The sequence below is a fragment of the Lycorma delicatula genome, chromosome 1, assembly GCF_047948215.1.
Source record: "Lycorma delicatula isolate Av1 chromosome 1, ASM4794821v1, whole genome shotgun sequence".
In the NCBI taxonomy this organism is placed as follows: Eukaryota; Metazoa; Arthropoda; class Insecta; order Hemiptera; family Fulgoridae; genus Lycorma; species Lycorma delicatula.
Genome location: NC_134455.1, coordinates 26,399,046 through 26,416,536, shown reverse-complemented (window position 1 = coordinate 26,416,536; position 17,491 = coordinate 26,399,046). Strand labels below are relative to the sequence as shown.

The 17,491-nt window shown below is 33.6% G+C and overlaps 1 protein-coding gene across 1 annotated transcript; it reads left to right on the top strand.

Annotated features, from left to right (window-relative positions):
• Positions 1–4,023: 4,023 nt before the first annotated feature.
• Positions 4,024–14,784, top strand: LOC142333680 (facilitated trehalose transporter Tret1-like). The gene is made up of 2 exons (XM_075381133.1): positions 4,024–4,130; positions 13,228–14,784. The coding sequence occupies exons 1-2, from the start codon at positions 4,088–4,090 to the stop codon at positions 14,601–14,603; spliced, it is 1,419 nt and encodes a 472-aa protein (XP_075237248.1). The 5' UTR covers positions 4,024–4,087; the 3' UTR covers positions 14,604–14,784.
• Positions 14,785–17,491: the final 2,707 nt, after the last annotated feature.

Below are 17,491 nucleotides of genomic sequence, written 5' to 3'. Positions count from 1 at the left end.
TCACACACGTACAAATCATTCATCTCATCCTCTGAAGCAGTACCCGGAGGTTAAACAAAAAAAGGAAAAGTTTTATTATTATTTTTTTTTGTAATTTAGTTTCTTTTTCAGGTTTCTATAAAGCCTGAATACTATAATTATTATTTATCAGTATTATTCTCATAACAATGAGAAAAAAATACAGTGCGGGGGGTCTAGGCGTGGTATCCTCTGGGTAGATGTGAATGGCGACCGAAGCAAGCTCTTCGGGTGTCCAGGGCGCCCTTCCACTTGGCAAATTGGGAATGACGAGCAAAGCAAGCTCTGCGGTCATGGGGTAGGCCCCTTGGCCTTCGGAGGCCTCGAGGAGCCCCTGAGTTGGCTCCGCGATTAGTCTGGGCTGACCGGAGCACCGAGAGTCCCGGTTCTGGCTAGACGGGTCGGCTATTTATAAAATTGTGGCAGTGATTTTGGACTGGGCGCTAATATGAAATGTGCAGTAAAACTTTTAGAAGTTCCTAATATTCCGTGTGTAGCTCATACGCCAAATCTAGTAGTAAATGGTGCGATTTCACAATGTGATGATGGGCTACCAGATTTATTTAAAACATATAGAAATATTGTATCGCATCTCAAGCATAGTATAGTTGCAGCTGATAAATTAAGACTAGTACAGTCACAAATGGAGAAAAAAGAATTAAAATTAAAAACTGTTTGTTACAAGATGAAATGCAACGCTTGTGATGATTGAAAGATAGAACTGAATGAACCCTTGTCAGCTGCACTTGCAGCATTGCCGAAAAGTCCACAATCTGTAACAAATGCTTAACGGGATATTTTAACTGAATGTATAAATTTAAACCATTCTAGCTTATGACAGAGATATCTGCCGAAAATTATCCCACCTTATCAAAAATTTATTCCCCTTGTTAGAGGGATTGTGCACACAGTTAATCAAAGAACTGTGACTTCTTTTGTAAGGGAAAAGTTAACAAAATATTTAGTTTGTGGGATTGGCAACAGTCGGGAAACGTGGAAAAAATAAAATTTTTGCACCCACAACGCTTCTAGATTCACGATTCAAAAAGCTGTTTTTTGGGAATGACAGCAACTTAAAAGATGCGGTAGATTTGTTGACAAATGAACTATCTTTGTTATTAAAACTAAATATTTTGAGCAAACGTATGAGGACAGGAAAGTGAGTTGTAAAACATTCTGAATGAAACAAAGAATTTTTTTCCAAAGCAGGCCAAATTCTTTCGAAGAGAAGTAGGCTGAAACAAAAAAAATGCTGACTTGCTCATTTTTTTAAATAAAACTGTATAGAAATAGACAAGTGCAGAAACATTTGTTTTCATGGTAATTTATCTAATAGCTAAATTTGTTATGTTACTTCTTATATTTTTAATGTTATTTCTCGTATTTTTTTTATTAGTAGTATGCATACTATTCTTCCATATTATTATTTGATTTAAGTACGGCGCCGTACTTAAACGGTTAAATGTAAAAGATAAACTGTGAGTTAGAAAATTTGAATACAGTAAAATTATTGACTTTTTAATTTAGTAGTACCTCATTAACAGACTATATTATTCATTATTAAAAGTTGTTTTTAATAAAACTACGTGTTACCGTCATTAATGGAGAAAGTTAGCAACGAAAAATGTCAAACTAAGCAAGTAAATTAACAAATATATGCGATTATACAAATGTAAGCAAGTAACAAATATATGTTAATTTAACTGTTAATATTTATAAAAAGTGAGAATTTATTTTATAAAAGTACAGTTTTATTTAAATCATACGCCTGCGTTTAGAATATTTTCGAAATACAAACGTACCACAGAACTTAAGAATCGGTACAGGTACTTGAAAATCATATTGTACCATAAATCATACAGGTATATTTTCATACTGTGAAATTAGGTATAATGATGATATGATCTTATGGTGGCATGGCATGTTGAAAGGTACTTTTTTTTAACAAGTGTATCGCTGATTACGCAGTATTGTTCATAGCCAATGTATTTAAGTTAAACGTATGGCGATGAAGTGACTTGAATGGAGGGAAGTGATGGAGACAGCATAGGTGCTACCTAGGTATATTTGGCGTAGAACGAACTAAAAGAAATGTTTCTACATTCAATAGCGGTTAATGTTTTCAAGTAACGACTAATTTGTCAATCAGGGTAAAAGCAATTTATTCGATCGAATTGTTTATGTGATTGTGACTAACAGATGTGATTGTTTATGTGATTGTCAGAGTGTGTTAGTCGTAGGCAACGACTAATTTTCAAAATTAATCGACTAATATTTGTGTGTTGTTAAATCAGTAAAATAATTTTAATAATGATCGACTAATTTAATCACACTAATCCCATCATTGAACTATGGCGTCACCACAAGAGAAAGCACATTGCGTTTACTGGTTCGCAGAAAAAAAATTAGTGTGTCATAAAAAGAATACGCGAGTCTATCGTAAAAATCTCCAAGTGACAAAAGCATATCTAAGTGGTATGAACAATTTTTGGAAACCAGAAGCGTTTTGAAAGAACACTCACCATATAGGCCTAAAACAAAGAAAGAATTCGATTCTCTTCCCAGCGAAGTCCAAAGTCCCAGTTCGTAGTATTAATTATGAACTAATCATTCCTAAAAGCACTGACCGCATGATGTTGTTCCCAAACGATTGAAATTTATAAATTGCAATTACACTATGAAATTAAACCTAACGACAAACCACTTAGCGTTCAATTTGTGACGACCATGTTAGAGTTAATTTCTGCTGATGAAATGAAGTCTAACAAAAAATAAAATACACTACCTGCAGTGCATTTTATTTTTTGATTAAACAACATTTCACGCTCGTGGAGTCGTAAATCGCCATTAATTTTGAATTTGGGGCTCAGAAAATCCACACGAAACGGTGGAATTCATCCACATCCGTCCAGAAGTGAATATCTAGATGGGGATATGCATAAACAAATTTCTGGACAATTTTGTTTTCTCCATGATCAGACAATTACGGACATAGTGTATTCGGACGTGTTAGAGAACTTTGTGTTTTCGCAGATTAAAAATATGGACGCCTAATTTTTGAACAGGATGGAGTCCCTCCGCATGATGCAGTAGTTGTTTGGACTGGGCTCAGCGTCAGGTTTTCAGATGACCGGATGAACAGAGAAGCTCCAATCCTTCAAGTCCCAATTTGAATCGACCAATGGATTTCTTCTTTTGCAGCTACGTAAAAGACATTGTTTATCAAGAAACAATCCAGTTACTTAACCACCTTCGCCAAAGAATAACAGCAGCCGTAAAAGCGTTTCCTGCAGACATGCCCGCCAAAGCGGAATGAAGTGGATTTTATGTTGAACGTTTGCAGGGCTGTAAACAGGGCTCTTACTGAGTTACATTAAGAGATAAAAAAACCTTCTTTTTACTTTCTTGTAATAAAACACATACTTTTGTTTCAAGTATAATAAATACACATTCAATTCTAAGTATAATAAATTTAATTGAAAACCTTGGAATTTTTTTTCGGATACCCGGTAGAACAGATATTTCTGTTGTTCTCATAGCAAAACATTGACACACATTCATTCATACACATGAGAAAATAGTAACGAATTTCTGACCAAGACAGTTGTTTTTTTTTCTACAATAGAATTTATTATCTATGGTTTAAAGAAAAGCATTACTTTATGAATTAATTACCATTACCAAACTAAAGTAATCAACAAATGGTCTAATTTTTACGAAATATAAATTAAGATTTTACATGGACCCTTTATCTAAATATCGCATTCAACATCCGAACAAAAACGCAATAAACTGGATTAGTTGTTATCACACCATACGTTATTCTGGGAATTTTTTATCTTCATCCCAGAATTAATTTTAATAGAATTTTTAAAGTATTTATCATTATTTCTTTATCGTATTAATTTACACTTTTAAGTAACTGATTTCAGAAGTTGTTTATTTAAAGTTGCTAAATATTATCAGTTAATATACTAATATATACTAATATTATCAGTTCGAGTTTAGTATTCGCACTTGACTCTGGAGTATCAATTTGTACTCGCTCAGGATATGTTTACTTCTTTAAATGGACAGCGGACATTTAAAACAGTGTTTGATCGGAATCGCAGGTAATTTATTTTACGTAATAATCATAATAACATTCTTTTAACTTTGAATACCGCATAAAAAAATAGTTGACACTTAAATACGAGCAAAAGTATGTATGATATTTGTCATTAAATGTCATAAAGCCAGCAAAAATGTCCTTTTATTGTGTTAGTCCCTACGTTATAACTAACTCAAACTCCCTCTCACAGTGACGAGGTTGAGATAACTATTTTAGTTTTTAGATTTTTACTTTTATATTTTACCGTTTTTTTTTGTTTTTTTTTTTGTATATATATATTTTTTTATTTTTATTTTTAGTTTTAGATTGTGATAACTATTCGAGGAATATTTATCAGTTAGATAAAAGCAACTGTGATAAGTCGCCATCAATTTCAGCGCTATCTTTCATGATGACAGCTTATGCAATTGATCGGCCTCTTTTATTTTATTACGTTTTTTATGCTAGATAAATATCCCGTTGAGATCCGTACATAATGTATTGTATATTACATAGTTCAAGTCAGAAATGGAAAAATATGTTACTTCACGGATATAACGAAGGAACTAACCTAGCATTTGCAGGGTCGGATCATGGGAAACCGTGATAAACCTATATCAAAGTAGCTACAAAATGTACAGTTATTATTTCGCAATCTGATAGAGTTCGGATATAATTTTTTTTTAAGGAAACTATTTCTTTTAATTTAGAAAAAATTGCGCATTTGTAAATAGTAACGAGTACATAAGTTAAAGATTGTAATTTATTCCCATCAGTCTACGTGATTCATACTTAAGTACAAGCAATGATCTCATAGCCCCTTTTTGGAATCTAGTAAAGACTGTTCTGATTTTTGCAGGAGCCCAGATAGGTGAAAATATTTGGACAAATATACGCAGTAATAATATTGACAATCTCTTAATACGCTTCAAAGTGAAAACATTATGACAATATGATTAAATGAGTCGTATTAAGACGAATAAATTTGATCGTCCTACAAGAATTTGTCAACCAGTAATATACACACAAATTTCTAACTATTGCCAATACAACTATTACTATTATCTATAGATTATAGATTCCTATTCCTATTATAATAGGAATAGCATGCATGCGGTTAGCAACGGTACGTTTACCAGAGAAACGCAACATATTGGTTTTATTTTATGATGATTACAATCCAGCAAGATGGTTATTTTTTTTTGTTGTTGTAATAGTAACGAAGAATTCGTATCCCTGTTAAATAATTATCAGAAGGTGTGAAAAAACAACAGTGGTATCGTCTGGAAAAATGGCAGCGATGCGTAGCTGGAGAATTTTATAAAAAATTAATAAATAACCAAATGACAAAGGAAATTTCTTTGTGGCATCACGAGTTCTAAAGTTTTTTTTTTTTTTTAGTGCGGAACTAAATCGAAAAAGTTATTATCTCTGCTACATATATTTTTCAAAAAGAATAACAATCTCCTATTTTTGAGTCGCATAAATCTTTTGAATTATTACTGAATCTTTCTTTAAAGCCACAACAATTCTTTTTTCATTGATTTATAAAGTTCTTAAAAAAAGTTCTTTTACATATTTTTGTTACATTTATTTTGTAAATTCTTGTTTTTTCTCTTTCAGAATCTCATTTTGAGTACACTTGTTTTTCTTTATTTGTAGAAAGAACTTCTGTACACTTTTTAGTATACTTAAATACATAATATTTAACAAACATCTCAGGTGGAATATATAAACCTTTAACGTTAATGTAATTCTGTTACGTATTACAAATAATTTTTTCTGCCTTGACGTAATTTTGACGGGGATATTGTCTTTTTCTGTCTTTTCTTGATCGTTAAGTATTTTTCTTAGCTGTTGCAAAATTGTTATTACTTCTACACTTTCATCTGCTATCTCATTAATAGTAGCAAGCTGTAAGAATCGATGAATCATTACGGCAACAGATTGATTTTTATAATGATTAGTGGAAAAAAAAACGGATGAACATGACCACGTATTAAAGTTGATAGATAATTTGAATAAAGACGCAATAAGGCAGTGACTCTCAACCGTGTACCGCGGCACATCGGTGTGCAGCGAAAAATAGTTGGCGACAAAGCTGTAAATTTGATTGGCTGGTGCTTCAAAACGGCAACGGTAGAGTTAGTTAGTTAGAAAGTTATCCATGCAGTAACCCACCGGGTTGGTCTAGTGGTGAACGCGTCTTCCCAAATCAGCTGATTTGGAAGTCGAGAGTTCCAGCGCTAAAGTCCTTATAAACCCAGCTATTTTTACACGGATTTGAATACTAGATCGTGGATACCGGTGTTCTTTGGTGGTTGGGTTTCAATTAACCACACATCTCAGGAATGATCGAACTGAGAATGTACAAGACTACACTTCATTCACACTAATATCATCCTCTGAAGAATTATCTAAACGGTAGTTTCCGGAGGCTAAACAGAAAAAAAAGAAGAAAAAAAAAGTTATCCGTGCAGTGCAATACACATTGAAAGAGGCCGTCAGTTGCTGCTGATGTGCACACTACTTCGTTTTTTATAAATATACCCAGTTCTCATTCTGTGTTCGTTCCGTTTTAAGTACCAATGTTTTTTTTCTACGTTGCCTTTTTGAATTTAATGCGATTTAAGATACATACACTTATTCATTTTTTTTCATTCTCGTTTAAATGCAACAACATATGATTACCCTAAATAATTCACTATGCTAAACTACTCATAACTAAAGGCAAAGCTTATTTAAGCGTCTTAAAGAATTTGAACAATCTACTGGGAAGAAAACAACAAAATATAAAATTAAGGAAGCATGAAGTTAAAAAAAAATTTACTAGAAAATGTCATTTTTACATATTTGTATTTTTGCTTTATTATTTTTAATGCGTTAAAAAAGGATATATTTGTAATTAAAAACCGAAAAAATGACGACGGCGAAGAAAATACAACAAAAGAAGCAGAAAGAGTAAATCCAGAAGACATAAGTAAACCGTGTATAAGTAATAAAAAGTATATATGTAATTGTTAATACACAAAGATTATTTGAACTTTGGGTTTATGTGGACTGGAGAAGAAAGTCGACCTATTCCTTTTTGTGTCGTATGAGAAAAAACATTATCAAACAGTGTAAATTAAAACGTTACTTTAATATTAAACATCTAAATCTTATATCAAAAGATAAAAAAATCATCAAAACAAGCCAAATGTTTGTAAAGAAAGTTAAATGTTTCAGAAAAGGCTCAGATTGCTTTTTATGAAATGTCTGAATTGATGGCTTTAAAAATGAAAACTTATATTATTACAGAGGAGATTATTTTACCTGCTAGTCGAAAAATGGTTAAAACCATGCTATGCGACGAAGTAGAAGTAGATATTTTTAAAATGCCTGTTTCCGATGATACAGTACATTGAAGAATCGTTGATCGTTCTGTAACTTTGAAGAAAATATTGCCAAACTAATTACAAATACAGCTTTTTCGTTGCAAATTGAAGAAAGTACGGATATTTCTGGAAAAGCTCAATTAATGACATTGTTCGGTTTGTTCGTGATAATGCAATAATAAATTTGTTTTTGTGTTGTCGAAAATTATCTGATTATACCACAGGACAAAATATTTTTTGTGCAACAAATTCATATTTTGAGCAAATAAATATTTCGTGGAATTTCTGAGTTGGAATTTGCACAGATAGCTCTCCTTGTATGAGCGGTTCGATAAAAGGATTTGTAACGATTGTAAAAGAGCAGAATCCAAATATTCTATTTACCCATTGTTTTTTACATCGAAAAGCCCTTATGACAAAAGCTTTACCAAATGATTTGAGAATAATTCTTAATCAAACAATTAATGTGTTTAATTTTAAAAAGTCAAGGCCGTTAAAAAGTCGCCTATTTACAAAATTGTGCCAAGCTATGGAATCTAAACACGAATCTTTATTAGTGCTTACTGATTAGATGCGTATTCAAAGTAAAAGTTTTATTACTCGTACTTGAAATGAAAAATGAATTAACAACTTATTTTGAACAAGAAAAATCTTCCTTTTTGTGAATTTAATAAAAACGAAATATGATGTGTTAAATTATCATACTTGTCAGATATATTTACTGTTTTTAATACTCTCAATAAAAGTATGCAGGAACCAAACGAAATTATTCTAAAGTCAAATGATAAACTATTAGGATTCCAAAAATAGCTCTTATTCTGGAAAATTAAAGGTGGAAAGGGTAATTTAGATAAATTTTAAAATGTTGCAAAATACTGTGACAAGATAGAATCTATAGAATCAACAGTAGTTGAGCATTTGGCGTTTTTAGGAAAACAAGTAGAAAAATACTCTCCAACACTGCAATTAAAAAAATACGATCGGATAAGGAATCCATTCTTAATACACGATGCAACCATTTTTAATTTGACGTTGAATGAAGAAGAGGAGCTCATTTCTTTATCGGCAATGTATATTGATAGATAGAAAATGGAAATTAAAACAATCCGAAATGTCAATTCATGCTTTCTGAATATCACTTCAAAAAGATTTCTCAGTTGTATCAGGTAGTGCTATAGTAATTTTACTATCGTATTTATGCGAATTTGAATTTTCGGCGATAACATTAGTAAAATCGAAAAAAAGATCAAAAATTGTTAATGTGGAAAATGAAATTAGAGTTGCATTTTCTTTTATGCGGCCTAACATAAATGAAGTAATAAAAAAACACCAACCTCAAATTTCTCATTAAAATTTAATTGTTCTATAAAACTGTATTGTACATTATGTACTGTATCATCAAGAAATAGTAATAAACACAATGATCCTATAAAAAACTGATTGTTAATTTTAAATTACTGTGCAGAATACTTAGGTGTACCGCAAAAATGTTCAAATATTAGATGTTCCACTACAGAAAAAAGGCTGTGGAAAAAGGTGCAGTGGCAATAACGACTTCGAGATGGAAACCAAACTGATTGTGATTACAAACAACGATTCGACAAGACATACGAGTATGTTCATTTTTTTGTAGAAAAACGTGGAATGGGACAATGGTCTGGAAATTGAATATCAAAAGAGAAATAGGAAAAAGGCCTTAAAAAAGACAGAAGACCGATAAGAATCGGTGGTGTACAGAGAGAAAGTGCAGAACGTTACGAACATCTTCCAGAAAGCAAAGATTTTACGTAGCAAAGATTCCGTAGTCGTGGATCAATAACGAAATAAAAACTATTGCTCTTGATTTCAGATGTACTGTACAAAATGTTCGGGACGGTGATCGTATACTTTCGTTGGTTTTAAAATCGATATCTACTACAAAGAAAAAACATTCCTCTGATTTACGTTTTATTGAAAGAAATAAGAGTAACAACCAAAATTGCTTATCAGCAATAAATGGATGAACTGTAAGTTAGAGCTGTTAATAGAAATAAAACAACCATTCTATCTTTTCGTTCATATTAAAATAACATTATTTTAGAAGTTTATCCTTCTAACGAAGATTGCTACTTATCAATCTATCATAAAAGAAAAAAAAAAATTCCCAAAAGGCAATGAAAATCTCATTGTGTTTCTTTACCCAAGTACAGGAATATTATTCATTAGTCCACCAGGCTGGTCAAGTAGTTAAATCGTCATTGCAAATCAGCTGATTTCAAAGTCAAGAGTTCTAAGGTTCAAATCCTAGTAAAGGCAGTTTACTTTTATACGGATTTGAATACTAGATCTCGTGGAATACCGGTGTTCTTTGGTGTTTGGGTTTCAATCAACCACACTTCTCAGGGGTGGTTGACCTGAGACTCTACAAGACAATACTTCATTCACATTCATATACATCATCCTTATTCATCCTCTGAAGTAATACCTTATGGTGGTTCTGGAGCCCAAACAGAAAATGAGAGAGGCATATTATTCATTAGAATATCTTTCTTTCCAAAGGTTGGTAGGGTAGAAAATTTAAAAAGGGAAATGGATAGGGTAAACGTGGATATAGTAGGAATTAGTGAGGTTTGGTTGGAAGAGGAAGGCGACTTTTGGACAGGTGACTTTAGAGTAATTAACTCAGCGTCAAATAATGGGCAGGCAGGAGTAGGTTTCGTGATGAACAAGAAGATAGGGAGGAGAGTGGAGTACTTCAAGACGCATAGCGATAGAGTCATTGTAATAAGGATAAAATCAAAACCTAAACCGACAACGATTGTTAACGTCTATATGCCTACAAGCACCCATGATGATGATGAGGTAGAGTGTGTATACGAAGAGATTGATGAAGCAATTAAACACGTAAATGGAGATGAAAATTTAATAATAGTTGGAGATTGGAATGCAAGCATTGTAAAAGGCAAGGAAGGAAATATAGTGGATGAATACGGGCTGGGCAAAAGGAATGAAAGAGGGGACCAACTTATAGAGTTTTGCACAAGGTATAATTTAGTAATTGCCAACACCATATTTAAAAATCATAATAGAAGAATATACACTTGGAAAAAGCCAGGCGATACAGCAAGGTATCAGATAGATTATATCATGGTTAAGCAAAGATTTAGAAATCAACTCGTTGACTGCAAAACTTACCCTGGAGCAGACATTGATAGCGACCATAATTTGGTGTAGAAGAAGGATGGGAGAATGTTAAAAAGGAAATTCTTAAATCAGCAGAAGCAAACTTAGGCGGAATAAAGAGAACCGGTAGAAAACCTTGGGTTTCAGACGATATATTGCAGCTGATGGATGAACGTAGAAAATATAAAAATGCTAGTGATGAAGAAAGTAAAAGGAACTATCGGCAATTAAGAAATGCTATAAACAGGAAGTGCAAACTGGCGAAAGAAGAGTGGATTAAAGAAAAGTATTCAGAAGTGGAAAGAGAAATGAACATTGGTAAAATAGACGGAGCATACAGGAAAGTTAAGGAAAATTTTGGGGTACATAAATTAAAATCTAATAACGTGTTAAACAAAGATGGTACACCAATATATAATACGAAAGGTAAAGTCGATAGATGGGTGAAATATATTGAAGAGTTATACGGAGGAAATGAATTAGAAAATGGTGTTATAGAGGAAGAAGAGGAAGTTGAGGAGGATGAAATGGGAGAAACAATACTGAGATCTGAATTTAAGAGACCGTTAAAAGATTTAAATGGCAGAAAGGCTCCTGGAATAGACGGAATACCTGTAGAATTACTGCGCAGTGCAGGTGAGGAAGCGATTGATAGATTATACAAACTGGTGAGTAATATTTATGAAAAAGGGGAATTTCCGTCAGACTTCAAAAAAAGTGTTATAGTAATGATACCAAAGAAAGCTGGGGAAGATAAATGTGAAGAATACAGAACAATTAGTTTAACTAGTCATGCATCAAAAATCTTAACTAGAATTCTATACAGAAGAATTGAGAGGAGAGTGGAGGAAGTGTTAGGAGAAGACCAATTTGGTTTCAGGAAAAGTATAGGGACAAGGGAAGCAATTTTAGGCCTCAGATTAATAGTAGAAGGAAGATTAAAGAAAAACAAACCAACATACTTGGCGTTTATAGACCTAGAAAAGGCATTCGATAACGTAGACTGGAATAAAATGTTCAGCATTTTAAAAAAATTAGGGTTCAAATACAGAGATAGAAGAACAATTGCTAACATGTACAGGAACCAAACAGCAACAGTAACAATTGAAGAACATAAGAAATAAGCCGTAATAAGAAAGGGAGTCCGACAAGGATGTTCCCTATCACCGTTACTTTTTAATCTCTGCATGGAGCTAGAAGTTAATGATGTTAAAGAACAATTTATATCCGGAGTAACAATATAAGATGAAAAGATAAAGATGCTACGATTTGCTGATGACATAGTAATTCTAGCCGAGAGTAAAAAGGATTTAGAAGAAACAATGAACGGCATACGCAAGCCCTACGCAAGAACCATCGCATGAAAATAAAAAGAAAAAAACAAAAGAAATGAAATGTAGTAGAAACAACAAAGATGAACCACTGAATGTGAATTTAGGAGGAGAAAAGATTATGGAGGTAGAAGAATTTTGTTATTTGGGAAGTAGAATTACTAAAGATGGACGAAGCAGGAGCGATATAAAATGCCGAATAGCACAAGCTAAACGAGCCTTCAGTAAGAAATATAATTTGTTTACATCAAAAATTAATTTAAATGTCAGGAAAAGATTTTTGAAAGTGTATGTTTGGAGTGTCGCTTTATATGGAAGTGAAACTTGGACAATCGGAGTATCTGAGAAGAAAAGATTAGAAGCTTTTGAAATGTGGTGCTATAGGAGAATGTAAAAATCAGATGGGTGGATAAAGTGACAAATGAAGAGGTATTGCGGCAAATAGATGAAGAAAGAAGCATTTGGAAAAATATAGTTGAAAGAAGAGACAGGACTTATAGGCCACATACTAAGGCATCCTGGAATAGTCGCTTTAATATTGGAAGGACAGGTATATGGGAAAAATTGTCTAGGCAGGCCACGTTTGGAATATGTAAAACAAATTGTTGGGGATGTAGGATGTAGAGGGTATACTGAAATGAAACGACTAGCACTAGATAGGGAATCTTGGAGAGCTGCATCAAACCAGTCAAATGACTGAAGACAAGTCATTTCTTTTGGGTCAAGCCGTTTTCTGAAAAAACAATTTATGGCATATAATGAAAATATAAAATGATTCACTTGTTCCTTGAATCCCAGATTTTCACTAACTACATTGTTATTCTACTGTTAATTGCAGTCAAGCAAATGAATCAGTTTTTCAAAATAAAACTTTGGAACAGTTTTAAAACCCAATGTTAATAGCTGGCTAACTTCTTATTGGATTCCTAGATCCACTTAATTTCTTCTCTGACATCTTGAAGTTGTTCCCATCAAAATAATCTCCTCATCCTTTTGTTTTATTACTCTGAAAAATTATAAATTAATATTTTTAGATGTATTATATAATGTAAATATTAAGTATTCTAGACACATAAATTTTATGTAAAATGTGTTATGTAATGTAATTTAAATTTTCATTATGAATAGTGTGTATGTATAATAAAATAGTAAAAAACAGCACAAAACCTGAATTCAGTTGAACATAAAAGTAGTTTTGAAACTATGCTACAAACAAAATATTTTCTAATGCCGACCTCTTTTTTTGCAGTATCGTTAACATTCACAGCAGCTGGAATGGCATACGGATGGTCGGCACCTGTTATGGTACGTCTTCTAGCTAATAATTCTGATATCCATATGGGTGTAGATGAAGGATCCTGGGTCATTGCTTCTGTGGAAATAGGAGATATATTTACACCGATACCAGCTGGATTGATTTCAGATAGGTTTGGCAGAAAACCAGTGATTTGGTCGATTGTTCCTATGTACATAATTGGATGGTGTTTATTAATTGCTACAAGATCATATAAAATTTTGATTCTTTCAAGACTAATCCTTGGTATGGCCATGGGAATTATCTATACAATATGTCCATTATATCTTGGTGAGGTTGCTGAACCTGATATTAGAGGAAAGATCACATCTTTTTGCATTGTTATGTGGTTTTTTGGAATACTTTTGGCATATTCTATAGGACCATATGTTTCTTACGACACTCTTTCATATATATGTATTTCATTACCTGTAGGTTTAGCATTTGGATTATATTTTATACCAGAATCTCCATATAATCTTGTAATGAGAGGAAAATATGAAAAGGCAAAAAAGGCATTGAGGAAAATAAGAAGTGGAAACAACACAATTATCTTAAATGAAATAAATTCAGTTAAAGCTGCTATAGATGAGGAAAATGCTGAAAGAATGCCTTGCTCAGCATTGGTTACTGATCCCGTTTATAGAATGAGTTTATTTTTATTTTTGATACTGTCAGTTACTGGATTATTTGGAGGAATATCTGTAATGTATGCATACGCAACAGAAATATTCTCCTCATTAAAAAGTTCTTTATTTAATGCAGACCAGTGCACTATTGTTCTTGGTTTAATTTATTTAATATTAAGTATATTTGCTACATTAGTTGTTGATAATTGTGGAAGAAAGCCATTATTAATGATTTCAGCAGGAGGATCAAGTATTAGTCATTTGATTGCTGGAATTTATTTCTTTCTTCAGGAAGAAACAACTTTAAATGTTTCCGGTTATAGTTGGATTTTGTTATTAGCTACCGGTGGATACTGTGTTTTTGCAAGTATTGGTATAGCACCTCTTACCCCAGTTTATCAAAGTGAAATATTTCCAAATGGAATTAAAGGTATTGCGTCAGGTATATTCACTGTAGCAATGTGTTCTTTCTCAGTGATCGCATTAAAAATGTACCAAGTTATAAATACAAATTTTGGAATATGCTACTCATTTTGGTTCTTTGCCTTTATTAATATATCTGGATGTATTTTGATGTATATATTTCTGATAGAAACGAAAGGTAAATCTCTTGTTGCAATACAAGATGAACTAAAACTTCTTTTTAAAAGTTCAACGACAAAACCTGAAGAAAGTGAATTGGTTCCATTTAAAACTATATAGAATTAAAAGTTTTTATAATAATAAAGGTTAAATTTTTAATTGTTATTCTAACTGACTATTATAAAAGATTTCATGAGTATGTTTTTGTACTTTTATAAATCCATTTATTCTTGATATTCACTAGCTAAAATATTGTGTTAAAACACAGTATTAGTCAAATAACTAGTTTTAAATGAATCCATCCATCATTGTAATTATTTAAAACAATCTTTAACAACTTTCTATATGTTTTCTAACACTATAATTTTGGATGAATTGTAAATAAATTATTTTATACAAGTTTTGGTTCATTTATTTTTTTTCTGTTATGAAAGAGCAGGCATCACAACAGATATGATCATTAGCTGTTGTGATCTCCTACCTAAACTGCAGATAGCTTGACACAGCTTGGCCTTAGTAATCTCCAAGGACAATGCACCCCCATTAAATTGAGTGACCTCACACTGCACCTGCAGATGGTATGCGGTCTCTCCAGCTTCACTGTCATTGGACAGTAAATCGTCAAGTAATTTGTGTAAAATTTCAGACATGTCTGAAATTACACCAAATTTAGTCGAGAGAGCAGACGGAAGAGTGTTCTTTCATCGTTTATGTCCCAAGACCCTATACACTACTCCCCGGGGATCCTTGTTCCCCTGTCCACGCACAAAGGAACGCCAGGAATCCCTCTTCACAATCCAGATTTAATGGAAATATTGAGATCTCCGATCTCTATATTTAGCAACAGGGACAACGTGCCATTCCGGATTACCCTCATACTGAAACGCTCTCCATAACGGACAGACAGCCCTCTTTAAGGCCGACAATTCCCTACTCCACCATGATGCAAGCCTCTCTCGATCGGAAATGCGAGGAATTGAACACTCGGCGGCATCAATAATAGCCGCCGATAAACCCATTGCTAAATCCAGACTCCAATCCAAAACTCGAAGCCTGGCCGAAAGGAAGTCAACAAATTTTCTCCACTCCGCATGCCTGTACAGAAAACTACCCTTCTGAATCGGAACGTTATATCGGTAGCGCTCACTCAAGCCACCAACAATTTCATATACAATCAGTTGATGATCACTAGAGCAATCATCAACTACCTTCCAGTTACAAACATTCACAGAAATAAACCGACCGATGGCAACATCGATGTTCCCTTCCACCAAACTGCTGATGCTCATCTACCAAAGCTATGTAGGTGGGCAACTCATCAGGTACATTAAATACCTGTAGACTATAATGGACTAAAAAGCCCTCTATTAATTCACAGCCATCATTAATGAAACCACTATACCACAATAATGACTTAGCGTTCAAATCCACACCAATAAGGATTGGATATTACCAGAGAATCGTAGGATTTTATCCCAAACCTCAATATGATTATCAGCAGGATCTCTGTACTGAAAATATGAAATTTTAACATATAGATGCAAGTTCTGAAAATCCAAACGGACAACAGCAATATGATTATCTGAGAGCTGCCAAATGAAGGCACAATCAACTTCCCTTCTGCACACAACAGTAGACATACTATCAGAGCCATAATAGAATCTCTTCCAACAAGAAAAACCTGGCAGTTCACCACTCACATTATACGGATGCTGCAGCAAAACAAAACAACATCCAACCTTCTATGTAAAACAATCTCACCAAGCTCAGTCTGGACAACATGAGCACTCTGTGCATTTAATTTCCCAATTTTAACCATCTAATGATAATGAATTGTAATATATCTCAACAGCTCTTCTCAAATAACAGCCACAATCTTTACTATTCACACAGTGCTTGTGATCCTTTCGAAAACATCTACACAATTTGCACAAGTCTGACCCCTCGAATTCTTAGGACACTCATCATGTTTATGCGCTCATTCCATAATGAGCTCACACTACCATCGGATGTTTACAGAATTTAGCTTTGTCTTCATCCTGGCAGCATTTGAAGCATCGCTGAAGTTTTAAGTCCTCCTTGATCCTCTGAGAAGAAAAATTAATAAACAACCTGCCTGAGCAATTAAGCGTTTCGAGAGATCAGGATCACCTCAAATACACCGTCATAGCGCTCCGCCTTGCACCTATGCGTTTTAAATAACAATCGACATTCAGCCTCAAAAGCTGCTTCTGTTATTTGAGTATTTTACTCCCTAATGAGAGCCATTAACTACTCCTCTAACAAACATCGACCCTGGGACACCTCTTCCTCTTAAGGACGACTTTCATGTCAGATTTACCGACCTCAAGTGAGTCAGAGATAACTTTCATCGTCTCTTTGTCAACAGTGATGACAACTAACCCCTTTTTCGTACCGCACCAAACATCCAATGTCATTTACAAAATTACTTACGGCAAAGTAGTTTTTCCTTTCCTATGACACAATCTTTCCTATGGCACAATCACGGTTGCCATCAGTCATCCACCTACCAACTTATGGTTTGGTTCACTCAACAATACAGTCCCCTACAAAGCCCACAGTAGGTCGTGTGGCATTCTACTCTTATTTACATTAAGTTGAAAAAATTTATTTTTCCAGTCTTACTACTTAAGGGCTGCTCTTCCTGTTATCATGCTTGCCTCATTCTAAAAACTAATTGGTTCTTTGCATTGACCCCTAAAACGTCCATCCTTACTGCAGTTAAAGCATGCCTTTGATCTGTCAAGTACCTTGCATCTAGCTATGATATGTACCACCAACCACGACATCAATCGCACCTGACTACTTCGGTATTTAATATTATTCTATATGCTACCCAGCCGATTTTAACTCTACCCTTCTTTAACAATAACTCAGAGTACTTGGCTGGAATTACCACAGTAGCCATCTTTGTGTTACCATAAACCGGCCTCAGCGACACAACTCAACATTCTTGCTCTTCCATCAATATCCTTTACACAAACATG

What these genes read in the sequence shown, in the direction of transcription:
- LOC142333680 (XM_075381133.1), top strand. Translation starts at nt 4,088, where the DNA reads ATGGACAGCGGACATTTAAAACAGTGTTTGATCGGAATCGCAG. An exon ending in GTGTTTGATCGGAATCGCAG is followed by an intron (nt 4,131 to 13,227) that starts GTAATTTATTTT and finishes CTTTTTTTGCAG; the next exon opens with TATCGTTAACATTCACAGCA.